This window comes from Trichechus manatus, unplaced genomic scaffold (assembly GCF_000243295.1).
Source record: "Trichechus manatus latirostris isolate Lorelei unplaced genomic scaffold, TriManLat1.0 scaffold00015, whole genome shotgun sequence".
Classification (NCBI taxonomy): Eukaryota; Metazoa; Chordata; class Mammalia; order Sirenia; family Trichechidae; genus Trichechus; species Trichechus manatus.
Window position 1 is genome coordinate 7,202,950 of NW_004443951.1, and position 13,791 is coordinate 7,216,740.

The 13,791-nt window shown below is 44.0% G+C and overlaps 2 protein-coding genes across 8 annotated transcripts in view; both read left to right on the plus strand.

The window, feature by feature from the left end:
* Positions 1-13,791, plus strand: part of AGBL4 (AGBL carboxypeptidase 4) — a 1,625,978-nt gene that overhangs the window by 1,354,773 nt on the left and 257,414 nt on the right. The window lies entirely within an intron of this gene.
* Positions 1-13,791, plus strand: part of BEND5 (BEN domain containing 5) — a 61,116-nt gene that overhangs the window by 35,444 nt on the left and 11,881 nt on the right. For all 6 annotated transcript variants that reach the window (XM_012554277.1, XM_004371764.2, XM_023727095.1 and 3 more), the window contains one exon: positions 7,674-7,822. In XM_012554277.1, the coding sequence (XP_012409731.1) occupies positions 7,674-7,822 (149 nt within the window). The remainder of the gene's footprint in view (positions 1-7,673; positions 7,823-13,791) is intronic.

A 13,791-nucleotide genomic window follows, 5' to 3' on the forward strand; every position in this document is an offset into this window, starting at 1 on the left:
ACATCAGAAAACCACAGTTTCCTAAGGAGGTATAAGGTAGTGGTAAGAGCAAGTCTTTGGAGTGTGATGACCTTGAATTTGAACGCTTGCCACCTGTGTGACTTTTGGAGAATAACTTCACCTCTCTAAGCCTCTACAGATGTGATAAAATGTATTTTGTAGAACTGCCATGAAGATTAGTTCTTTCATTCACCACTTGTTTAAGAAGTTTGTTGTGTGCCAGAGACATTTTGCTGGGTGCTGGGAATATAGCAGTGAGCAAGACTGTGGGCTGTCTACTCTCTGTCTCCTTAGAGTTTACCTTTTAGTCAAGGAGAGGAACATTGAACAAATAATCACATGACAGTGGGTTAAAAAGTGCTAGAGAGATAAAAAATAGGTATTTTTCCAGTAAGATACTTGTATTAGTTTTCTGTAGCTGCCGTAACAAAGTGGGTGACCTAAAATAACAGGAAGTTATTGTCTCACAGCTCTGGAGGCTAGAAGTCCTAAATCAAGGTGTCAGCCAGGCTGTGCTCTCTCTGAAGGCTCTAGGGGAAGAGCCCTTCTTACTCTTCTAGCTTCTGGTAGTTGTGGCATTCCTTGGCTTGTGGTTGCATCCCTCCAGTCTCTGCCTCTGTCTTCACAGGGCCTTCTTCTCTCTGTGTGCTTTCCTGTGTCTTTTCTCTGATTTATAAGGACAACAGTCATATTGGATTAAAGCCCACATTATTCCAGTATGATCTCATATTAACTAATTACATCAGCAATAATCCAATTTCCAAATAAGGTCACGTTCACAGGTACCAAAGATTAAGAGTTCAGTATATCTTTTTCAGGGACACAGTTCAACCCGTAACAGTACCATATTTTTACGCAAATAACACATGCCTTCTGTGTTTGCGAACCTCGCCCTCCCCCTGCGAGGTATTTTCATAAGCATGCTATGCTAATTTTTTTACAACAACATAAAAATAAAATGGCATAGCAGGCTAAAGAAAATACCTCGCAGGGGGAGGGCATGGTTGGCAAATGTAGAAGACACGTGTTATTTGCATTAAAATATGGTACTTAACAAAGAAGACACTCAGTAGTTCTTGGTCACCTTTCCTCCTCTGTAAAAAGCAAATATATCCTTCGAAGTGAGCATCTATAATTCCTCAAAATGGGAAAAAACCCTGACCCTCAGATCACAAGACTAGGTACTTGGGCCTGCCTCTGTCATCTCTCTTTTGCTGGGTTTCTCCCCTTGGGGACAGGGGCTCTCTTAGGTTCATCCCAGCTCTGTTGTTCTGTGGTCTTACTCCCTGACGGAGTGGTCCCACTGTGGGAGCATCCATGTGAGCTGCAGGGATCTTACCCAGTCCACCTCCTCAAGCTAGAATTGCTTCTCCTGCCTGTGCTCAGCAAAGCCTACTGCAGCCCTTGCCCACTGAAAGCACTCAGAAAATGGACACAGAGGGAGAGAAGGACCTAAGAGCCTTGGCTCACTCTGAGCACATCCTCCTGCCTGAGCGCCCCTCCACCTTCCCCAGACCTTACTCACCCTCGGAGCTCCAGTCAGCACTCACCTCTTCCCTGAAGCCCTCTCAGGTCACTTAGCTAGCAGTAATCTCTCGTTCCCCAACGCTGTGCAGATTATCACACTGCTCATTTTGTAGTCAGTCACTGAGCCTCTATTATGTGCTAGTTGCTTCACCTGCCCCGGCTGTTCATGCCCAATACATTCCTGACTTTCCCTCCAAACTCAAGCATAGATGTTTGTGATCGCTCTTCTGAAGCCTTCTTAGTCTCCTCCATGTGTACAACCCCTTCTTTACTTCTGTTCCAACACCCTTATCCTAACCCATACCAGCTATATGGGTGGTAATGTTATGTCATCTGTTTCTTTCCACTGCTGGATGGGGAATCACTCAAGGCAACAAACCTAGCCAGGGTTGGCAGTTAGTATGTGCTTAGTAGATTCTCACTGAAGGAATGAATCAAAGGACAGATCCATTCCTGCCCTCACTGGAAGCATAATGGGGCTAAGAAGCAGATATGTAGCTCCAACAGAAGGCGAGAGTGTCTGATACCTTCTGAGAGGAGATGATGATGTACTGTTGTAAGTGGTCCCCAGAGGGGGTCCCACCTGCCTGGCTCTCGATCTCTCCCCGTCTCTTTCCAAGGCCCTTGTTTACCTTCTTTATTGATATATAGCTGCTCCTATGCTCAGTCCTTCTCAATAAAGCAGACTCATCTTTATTCACCAAACCTAGTGTGCCTCTGTGTCACAACAGGTGTTCTATGTGTATTTAAGAATTTCGATTTGATTCACTTTGCACTTATGAAGAAACTGGAACTATACCGATAACAGAAATATGTCCTACTCATTTACAGAAGTAAATGGAAGGATTTGGTTCATTTTTTAAAAATTCTAAAAATGTCAGCCTTTCAATTTGAGCAGAAATCAGGAATGGTATTTTATGACCAGACATACATATTTTGAAGAAATGAGTGATTTCTAAACCTCCTGGAAGTCACACAAGCATTAACTTTTTAGAAAGGTTTTTAGAAAGAACAGAGTCAGTCCCGTTTAAGATCAGACAAGAGCAGAGAATTGTATAATTTCACTTATTCATTGAGACAACAAACACTTACTGAGCCCCTTACTCAGTGCCACAGTTCCCTTTTTATGGAAGGGGCCACTGGGGATTCCCGTTGCCAAAAAAAAAACCCACTGCCATAGAGTTGATTCCGACTCATAGCGACCCTATAGGACAGAGTAGACCTGCCCTATAGAGTTCCCAAGGAGTCCCTGGTGGATCTGAGCCGCTGACCTTTTGGTTAGCAGCAGTAGCTTGTAACCACTTAGCCACCAGGGTTTTCCACTGGGGATTAAAGAGGTAAAATTAATAATAGAACCAGGATTTGTACCAGCTTTTATAAATCTAAATCCAGTGCTCTACTATCATATCACAGCTATTTGTAATGCAGTGCAATAGCATTTCCCATGTTCAGTTCTGAACGTCTCCAGAATTGGGAGATGCCTTACTTAATCTCTGGGTCCCCAGTGCCTCTTACAAGGCCTAGATCTCGGTATTCAGTCAGGGATTGTGTGACGAAAGGTTCATGAATGATTGAATGAGAAGCAAGTAGTACTTTTGATACTTTTTTAAAAGCTTCCTTTACCAGCTGGGAGGTTTCTCTCCATGGAATGTATATTTTCCCCAAAATAAACCTGATGTGTGTGTCAATACCAGAATGCAAGTGGATCAAAAGGCCTTTTTTTTTTTTTTTAATTCCTCCACTTACCACAAAGTGAAAAAAGTTTCTTTGTTACCTAAGATATCTGCGCCAGATTGTACAATGCTGTCTCTTAGAGCAAGTGCTTATTATTGTGGCTAATTTGGTCACATGTGTTTGAGGCAGAACAATGCCTCAGAAATTTTTAAAAGCAAAACAGCAATCTGAAGCGTTTGTTGTAATGAGATGTAAATTGCCAACATCAGTAGTGGAGCCGACTGAAATTTGCGATGAAGTATTTTTTCCCCCTCTTAAATTAAAAGCACTAGAGGCCCTCCATCCCCTCCCCAAAGAAACCACATGCTTTTTCGTTCCTTTTCTTCCTGATTCTGTAATGCTAAACACCGTCCTTTATTGATTGATTCATTCCTTCATTCCTTTGCCATTTTGTGAGTCTCTGTCTTACCATGCCTTCACAGTGCTGTACTCTTTCAGAGGCATTATCAGCCTGCAAGGTGGCGGCTGGTAATCCCCATTTTGCAAGTAGGAAGGCTGAGGCGCAGAGAGGTTAGGTGACTTGCCTGAGGTCATACGGCTGGGATTCCCACCCATGGTCTCCTGAAGAGCCTCTTCAAGATGTTCCTTTGGCTGGTTTTTTGAGCTGCTGCCCTTGCTGAGGCTGAGGTAGCTCTGCATACAGTGCTGTGGAAGGAGGCTGTCACAGAGAGTGGTGCCTCTAGCATCCAACAGCTATGCCTGGGCTGTTAAACAGTGCTGACAAAGTATGTCAGGAAATAATTTTCCTTGAGCCAGAAGATCCCAGTACAGTAGCCTCAGTCATTTGACGGAGCTCTGTCAGTCCCGGAGAAGACAGAGTGAGCAGAGTAGAGGGTGCGTATGCCATGGAATACTGAGGACCTGCTCTGGGCTGGGCCTGTGCTAGACATTAGGGGCAAAGAAGATGAAGCAGCTCGCGCCTAGAACCCACAATTAGGAATAGGCTAATCATGTAAACATGGGAGTGAGTATAGCGCATGTGTGTGGGAGGGGGTGGTGGGGGAGTGAACCAGTGTTTACCAAGCAGCCACTCTGCCAGATTCTGAATTAATCATGTTTCATATGTGGTTAACACATTTAATCTTCAGTCTTGCCAAGTTGCTGTTGTCATTCCTTCTTTCAGGTGAGGTAACAAGTTCGGAGAGGTTAAGTAATTATTCATGTGTAAATCATCTGTTGAGAATAGAATTTGAACCAGGCACTGCACAGAGTCCTAGACTCCGCCATAGAAATGACACAGTCCCCACCTGCCTTCATGCCTCACAGTCTACTGGGGAAGACAGACATAAAGCAAATGAGATTACTATGGCAGAATGGGAGTAAGGGAGTGGGGAGGTCCCAAATGAAGGCAGAGCTCTACTACCCGAAGTCAGGGTAAGAGTTGGGAAAGGCTTCAGAGGGGACGATGCCTGGTGAAGATCACAACTCACCTCAACAGTAAATTGCAAACCCAGTATTTAAACCCTAGTCTCCCCGACTCAAAATGCCAAGCAAAAGAATGAAGAGAATTACTTACCTCCATTTGAGGGCATAGGACAGCCTTTATGGGGGAGATGGCATTTGAATCAGGCCTTGAATGAGTGGTGGAGTTTGGATAGGTGGGCATCCTTGAGGATAGAATGTTCTGCACAGATGGAATGGTGCAAGCAAAGACTAGGAGGCAAAAAAGAATGGCAGGTGTGTGGAGATGATTAGGCAGGCTAATCTGACTAGAATGTAGTCTCTGTAAGGGGAGGGGACCAGCAGGAGATAGAGCTAGAGAGGTGACTCTCTCAGCCCCTGTTCCTTCTAAATATCCCTCTGGACAGTGTGGAAGCAGAATCTGTAACTACAGCCATCTGAATTGTCCATTCTCCTGGCTAGGTGCTTCTGATTTCTACTTAACAGCCCTAATTTAGACTTCACAGACATCATGAAAGGTTACAGAGTTTGAGAGAACAGCCTCCCACCCATCCCAACCTCCAGTTCCAAGCATCTGAGTCAGCAGCAGGCCTTTATTTCAGAATCTTTGCCCCAGTCCATTAAATACCCCTGGCAGCTCTCTCCCCTCCCTCTTATATTGAATTCATTCTTTATGAAAAAATTACCGAGAGCCTGCAATGTGCCAGTTACTTGTCTAGGCCCTAAGGTTATAAAGGAAGTAAAACATGGTCTTTGCTTGGAAGAGCTTCACAGTCTGATGTTGAAAACAGGCAAGAAGGTGGATGATTGCAAACATGATTTGCTAGAAGCTATTTACAAGTGGAGTAAGACCTCTACCTGTGATCAGGGCAAGGCCTCATGAAGGAGACACCTGAGGGGCATCCTCAAGTCTGACAAGGGGCTTGGCAGGCAGATGAGGTGGCATTCAAGGCCGAAAGAACAGTACATCCAAAGGCACAGAGGCTTGTGGGACCTGAGTTCCGTGCGACTAGAGCATAGATGCATAGCAGAGAGAGCAAGAAGTGAGCCACAGAGGCAGAGAGGAGGCTGGTTGTTCTGGGCCTTAAAGAGGTGATGGAGTGGGATGACTTAATTTTGAGGATAATGGGCAGCTTAAGCAAGGAAGGACACTGTCCCTTGAAAGATCCCTTTGGCAGCCGTTGTGGAAATGAACAGAAGGAAATCTGACTAAAGTCATAACTGTACTGGATTCATTCTCTTGTCCAACAGCCTCTTATCGAAGGAAAATGAGGCTTCAGAGCAGGGACTTGGTATTGCCAAAGATTACCTATGAGCCAGTTGCTGCAGGTGTCACCTCCTCTCAGCCATTCCTTTCTCCTGTCACTGAATGTCAGAGCAGAGAAGAGACCTCATGCCCTTTAGGCAAACTGAAGTAATAATCTCCTCCCCAATCTAAGAAAAGATCAAATGCTCCACTTGAATTTGTTTGCATTTCAGACATTCAGCCTGAGATCCCACACAGAGAGTGGAGACGCTTTGGCATCTGCTTCTGAAGTTTTAGAATTATTCATTCATTTTTGTCATTCTTCCATTCATTTAGCAAACATTGGGAGAGTACCTACTCAGTACCTAGGTCAACTCTTGAATTGCTCATGCACTATTGGGAGAGGCTATCAAAACTATTATGATGCTGTCTAATTCACTTACCAGTGGTCCCACAATTAAACACCAGAGCCAGGGATGGGTCCTGTGAGCTTTCTGCCAGGACCAGCCATGCTCTTATTTACACTGTTCTGTTCCCCAGTCATCTTTCATTTAGCTTTGTGCAAGGCTCAGCTTAAATCTTTGGAGACTACAGAGATTCTGTTTCGCAGATGGCAGCTGCCAGCAACTCAGAATTGATATTCTCATTCTAGGAAGCCCTGTCATGATGAATTTTAGTAATAAAATCATCAATACCTTCCCTACCACCAACCAAAGTCTAGGATGTGGCAACTGAACATAGAATTGCAACCTGATTGTTGCACGCGGCTTTAGTATATCAAGAGCTTTGTGTACCCAGTTGGCCACATGGTTAGGATAAGAGAAAGCTGGACCGTGAATCTATCAGTTATTTAAATTATATACACAGTCATGGGGAGCTGCTGTGGAAGCAGCTAAGTCTCCCATCCCAGTTAACTCCTGAAATGTTTGAACAGGGAGAATTTCCAGCATGCTAAACTCTCAGTTGGCCTTTGGACTTGCTTCTCCCACAAAAGTTAATCAAATCGTTCACCCTTATTTACCCATTTCATCCTGTTCTCCGCCCATTGGTAATCAAGACACAATAGGTGATTTTTAAAAGTAGTCCATCACTTTAAAAAGCTAACGGAGGTATAAAAGATCCTCCTTAGAAACTGCCACCATTTATCTAGCTGTTTAAACCGCATGTAATTTTTGTTGATTGCATTAAAATAAAAATCAGGGTAGCTGCCGGATCAGGCAATCAGGGGCTTGCTTAATCTCTTGTATTTTATTTTCTTGGTTGAAATGCCGTGGTAGCCTGGATACTAGGTGTGGGGGCAAAGGTAAGCCCACTGCTTTTCTAGCCTCCCTTCTTCCTCTGTGGCCTGCCCCACTGTAGGCTACTGAGATGGGGTTTTTGGAAAGTACACAATTTGCATATTCCAGTAATTGCCACCTCTTCTCCTTCCACTGAGTCTTAACAGAACCTCTTTCCTGTACAGGAAGTTGAGTCCCCCGCATTTCCATTCAGACAGTGACACCGTATGAGAGTGCTTCTCATTCATACTTAGAGTCTAGTTCATTCTTGTCTTCCAGTTTTCTACCTTTTCCCTTGTGACATTCATACCTCATATTATTTTCAAGGCTGGGTTTAAGTGTAGTCCGATGGACAAAAATAAGCCAGCATTTTTTTTCCCCTTTTGGTGTCACTGTGTGCTGATAGATGCGTAGTTTTAAAAAAAAAAAAAAAATTGCATTTTATTTTCCTTGGAGTTCTAGACAGATCTCTTTTCTTAACTGCCTAGGTCCCGCCATTGACTTGGAAAAAGTAAAGTCAGAATGTCTCGAGCCCGAGCCGGAGTTACGAAGCACTTTCAGTGAGGAAGCAAATACGTCGTCCTATTACCCCGCTCCTGCGCCTGTCATGGACAAGTATATCCTAGACAATGGCAAGGTAGTGTTCTCAGCTCAATATCGATTCCCTGCAAGCGTTTGTTAGTCAGGGTCAAGATGGAGAGTATGGTGGGAGCTGGACTGGTCAGCCTCCTGGCCTAGCACTGCGTGACTGTTTCTGGAATTTATGTGTTGTCACTAGTGTAGCTTTGTTTGGACTTTTTCTCTTTCTTCTTCTGTTTAAAAAAAAAGAAAAAAGAAAAAGGGAGGGGGGAAGCAACTGTGAAAACGAAACTACATTTTAAACAGCTCATTAGTGAGAAAGATTAAAAAAACAAACAAAAAAAAAGGCCATGGTAGGTTGATGAAATTTGTCCTACCCCCATGAAACCAGATGCATACAACATATAAGGTGAACTAGAAATGAAATATTTGATTGACAGGTAACAACTCAGTCTATATTCATTCACCGTTTACCACGTATCTATGTGTTCTAAGCCCTGTGCTAGATACCAGGGATCCAGAGGTAAATGAGACATGCTTCCTGTCCCTAAGCTGCTCTCAACTGTATATTCAGCAGTGGTTAGCCCACAGTCCTAGGATCACATATTTTCTTGTAAGGCCCTTGGAAATAATCGTGAAAGAAAATGTAAGTGCTATTAGGGATTATATTGACAGAGGGATGCAAATTAAAGAAATAACCTTTGGAAGTCTTAAAGTCACATGATGATATAGTGGCAAAAGCAGGGCAAGAAACTGTTCTAACATCCAGATGAATGGTCTTGGAGGATACGTATTGGAGCCCTTTGTCCAGGCACTGGTAAAATCCAACTCTAGTGTTACATTCTTTGCCACTGTGGCAGTGGGCGTGCACTATAGACATCATACTCAGTTCTCCTCAAAGAGTCATCTTTGTCAGCCCATTTTTCTTGCCTTATGCTTTGAAAGTCCTCTGTTTGTCCAGTATGGTGCCCCAGTGGGTTGATGAGAAAGAGAAGGTTTTTCTTATTTTGATTTGTCCAGATACATCCCTGCAACTGACCAACCTGAGCCAAAGCAAATATTGTCAAGCTGGGGAGATGAAACCTGTTACTCTTCAGGGCTCCCTTGGATATGCTGCCATTCCCTGCATCCCCCGCTGAGCGCTTCCTCCCCTGCAGAGGCAGGACTGATGGACCAGGCCACAGGCCCATTCTGCTTTGCTTTCTCTAGCCAACAGGCTTTGCAAGTCTGTTCGGCAAGGGAGAGGTGGAAGTAGGCAGCCTGGAGCCTGAGTTCTAGGCATAGCTCTGCCTTGGTCCTACCTGTGTGACCTTGGGTGGGTCTTTCCCTTCTCTGGGCTCAGTGTCCCTGTCAGTGGAAGGTGGGATGGATTGATGCTTTTCATAGTCCTTTTATGACTCTGGGACTCTGTATGTAAGTTTGGTGAACCTTCCCCATTCGACGATAAAAAAAGAAAGGGCTATTCTGTCTTTGTTGGTTTCTTCATTTTAGTCATGATGACACTGGGGAGTGACTAGAGAATTTTCCTTAATTTACAAGAGGAATCTATTTCTCTCTTGCTTTGAAAGCTGATGGGCAATTTCTGAACATTATGGGGGCACCTCTTTTGCACAAGTTGCTTTTTCCCCCGCAGAAAATATGTCTTTCAAACCTCATTAACTTCTTCACACATCAGTTGAACAACAAATCTTGCAGGTGACAGTTTTTTTTCATTAGTTTTTGCCAATATGTTGCTAAAGAAAACTAACCTGGTTTTTGTTTGCAACTAATTTGCAGTTAGGCAGAGACACTTATTAAGGGGGAAGAAAGAAAAAGACACACTGGACGCAGATGACAGCCCCCAGAGCAGCATGTCTCACATCCCAGAAGTAGCTGTCATTGTTCTGCTGTAGTTTCTGACCCTCTCTTCTCTCTGCCTGCACAAACAGAGAGAGGCTTTAACATCTCTGCGAGGCCTACAGCACTGGAGCAGGATCCACTTCCTAGTAGGAAACGAGTGTTAGCCTACAAAACAGGTCAAAAAGACATTTTTTGATCAAGTCCCACCTGTCAGATGCCATATTTTAATGCTCTCCCTTGATACGTAATTCTGACATTCTGGTCAAATAGTCTACTGTGGTTTACATAAGTAGGGCTTACCATAAAAAGTTAGTATATTGCTTCCCTTTGTCTAAGATTTTTTATTTAAAAAACTCATTAAATCATAAAGCTATAAAGACCATTAAAGTTTAGTCTAATTTATATTAGTAGTCATAAGGAAACACATCAAGAGAAGGGACTTGTCTCCGATTGTACAGCAGGCTAGAGGCAGGGCAGGAGCTGGATGCCAGATCTCTTGGTTCCCAGGCTAGTGCTCCTTCACTATTCTGCTGACCTCTTGGGTCCTATCTGAAATGCTCCAGTATATACCTGTGATTGGTCTTACCCAGGGCCATTTCCTTCTGTGCTGTCAAGTTGGCCTTGTACTGTAGTGAATGTCAGAAAATACCGTCTTCTCCCAGGAATAGCAGCTCATCAGAACTGAAAACCAGTGCCATTTAGACATTAAATATACCCATCAGTTTCTTACTGCTTTGTGTTCAGACTTGCCCAGTCTCTCTGTAGGGCACAGAAGAAGCAAAGCCGTGACTCCTCCTCACAGACATGTGCTGTGAAGGGCTGGATCAGGTGGTAAAGGCCCTAAGTGCATTAGAAATTCAGAGACGATAGAAATGAGCCCTAGAGTAGTTCACGAGTATTGCCTTTGAACTTGGAAGATTCGCAGGGTTAAGAAGACATAAGGGAAGGCATTCACTTCTGGACAAGGGAATGGCACGAGCAGAGACATGGGTGGGGGCAGAAGGCAAAGGATGTAACGGGTATTGGATGTATGCTATGCTCTTGCCATTTTATTGATGTTATCTCACTTAGTTCTCAGAACACTTCTGTGACTTAGGGGGTGGTCTGTCTATTTTACAGCTGAGGAAAGTAGGGCTCAGAGAGGTAAAGCAGCTTGCTTAAGATACAGAGCTAGTAGGTAGAAGAGTCAGGATTCTACCCAGACATAGCCCATCCTTTCTGTTACAGCACACTGGAAGTAGAAGGAAGTGAAAGACTTTGGGAGCTTCAGTAAAACAACGGATATAGGAGAGAAATCGAGGTTAGCGGGTTGAATGGCGATGGGATTCTAAACGGTCTTTAAAGCTGGGCTGAGGAGGTTGGATTTTAATGTGACAGGAAACAGGGAGCCTTTCAAGATTCCAGAGGGTTGACGTAAAAAAATCACAAAGTTGAAAGGAATTGCGGGAGTAGATAAGCGATGTTTTAGGAAAATTACTCTGGCAGTGTTTACAGGGCAGGTTGGAAGGAGCAGAATTGGAGGCAGGGAGGCCAGCCCACAGCCTTTTTCCTGGTTTCCTGTTGTTGGCGGTAAATTGCAGTTGAGTGCTGGTAAGGGAAGTGGCCAGGCAGGTGCAGGGGAAAATTTGAAAGGAAAACTAACTAAACATTGATGTGTTAGATCTCGTGTGTTTCAACCATATCAGCATCACCGTGACACCAGCAGCTGCAAGGAAAGCCAAGAGAGCATGGGCTTCAGGGTCAGCCAGATTTGGATTTGAATCTTGATCCCCAAATTTGCTGATTGTGTGTCTTAGGAAAGCAATTGAGTCCCTCTGAATCTCTGTCCACATCTGTAAAATGTGACTAATAATTTCTGCCCATTTTCATCTTTTAAGATCACTACGAGGGGGAAATAAGTTGAGTGTACAATACCTGGCTCATTATGGGGTTGTTAGGTGCTGTAAAGTTGGTTCCGACTCATAGCGATCCTACGTACAACAGAACAAAACACTGCCCAGTCCTGCACCATCCTCATAATTTTTGCTATGTTTGAGCCCGTTGTTGCAGCCACTGTGTCAGTCCATCTCGTTGAGGGTCTTTCTCTTTTTCACTGACACTTTACCAAGCATGATGTCCTTCTCCAGGGACTGGTCCCTCCTGATAACATGTCCAAATTATGTGAGACAAAGCCTTGCCATCATCACTTCTTAGGAGCATTCTGGCTGTACTTCTTCCAAGACAGATTTGTTTGTTCTTCTGACAGTCCATGGTAAATTCAGTATTCTTTGCCAACACTATAATTCAGAGGCATCAATTCTTTGGTCTTCCTTATTCATTGTCCAGCTTTTGCATGCATATGAAGGTCATTATAGGTGTTCAAATATTAGTGTCCTCTTCCCCTTATAGAACACTGGCTAAAATGACTATCATCTCTCTTTTAAGAATAATAAAAGATTACAGCAAAGCAAGGCCCAAGGTAGAAAAGAACAGATATCTTCGAAAAAATTTAAATTGGCCCGAGGTAGAAAAGAACAGATATCTTCGAAAAAATTTAAATTGTCTTCCATCTAAGGTGTTCTTACTCTGAATTTAATCTGATTCAAAGTTCCTTATTTTTCCCCAATCTCAGGAAGGCCTGAAGCCTGTGTGGGTGGCCCCGGAGTGTCACCAAGGCAGGTAAAGCAAGGTCCGGCAAGGAGCAGCAGGAAACTCGTCCCCAGCATGCCCAATATGGCACATAGTCTGCCCACCTACAGTCTGAACTGCAGAGAAAAGGCCAGACTTGACCTTGGGTAGGTGTTGCCCAGCCAGACGCAGGCAGCACATCTCACTCCAGGGCTGCTTCTCTCTCCTGAGCTGTGCAAACACATTTGCAGTACCGAAGTTTACAGCACAGAGAGGCCAGGTGGATCTGGTTATCTGATGGCCTGCGGCAGTCAGAATGATCTTTTGAGCAAAAGGAGGTGAAGTCAGACATGGCAGGTGGATTGTTTACTTACTGGCATTTGTGGACTGTTTTGCCTTTTTTTCTTTTTGATGTTTGCAAAACCTTGGTAGTTGATGAAGGAAGAAGTGTTGTTGGCTGACCTGGCTGCCCATCTGCATGTGCCCACCTTCCTTCCCAAGCCAAGACTCAGCAGAAAGATCATTTTTGAACAGCCTTACCAACCTGCCATCAGTTTGGGAGTGTGCAGCCTCTCAGACCAGGACCTCTCTTGAGATGGATTTCCTGACCATTTCCATCCTACATAGATTAAGCAGAAACACAACATAAGTGACAATGTCAAAGTCAAAACTAATTTTTTAATGGTGAATGTTAGTAAATGGTTTGTGAGTTGTTAAAAGAATCAGAAAGGAAAAAAAATTTTTTTCATGCCTGTAGCTCATTGCTAGATCAGTCTGGGTCTTTTGAATTTATCAGCTCTGCCCTGAAACCTTCTGATTGCTTCCCTTATAGGGAACATAATTTTGTGTTCTGTTTGATGTACTATCAAAATCAGACCAGGCACCTTGTGGTCGTGTTTAATTTTTTTTTAATCACAGGTGATCAGAGCCAGAAGGAACTTACAAACAAAATCCAGCCCTCCCTGTTCATAGATGAGGAAGCTGAAGCTCAGAGATGGAAAAGAACTTGCATGACCACAGCCCAGTTGGTGGCAGTGCCTGGTCAGCTGCACTTCCCACTTCAGCTGACAGTGGTTCTCAAACTTAACTGAACGCTGTAGTTACCCACAGAGCTTTAACCAGTGCTGATGCCTAGCCCACACCCAGACCATTAAATCAGAGTCTCTGGGAGTGAGGCCTTGGCATCAGAGGTTTTTAAAGCTCCCCGGGTGATCCCGGTGTGCAGCCAAGGTTGAGAACCACTGTGCTAGGAGGATGCGTGTCCCAGAATGTTCACATTAAGGGGAGACAGGTCTTTCTAAAGTATCAACACAGAAAGGAGTTAAGCATGTGTATTCCTAAGATTTGATCAGGCTCTGAGCAGCCTTGTGATAAAATGAGTATGGGTTAGAATCCAGACGCTACCACTTAATAGTTGAGTGACTTTCAGCAAGTGACTTCACCTTTCTGGACATACTTTCCCCATCTGAAATGAAAAAAATGGCCATAGTACCTTCCTTCTGGGGTTGCTGGGCATATTTGATATGGCAGATACAAAGCACTAGAATAAGGACTGGCACATAACAGGTATTCAGTAAATGA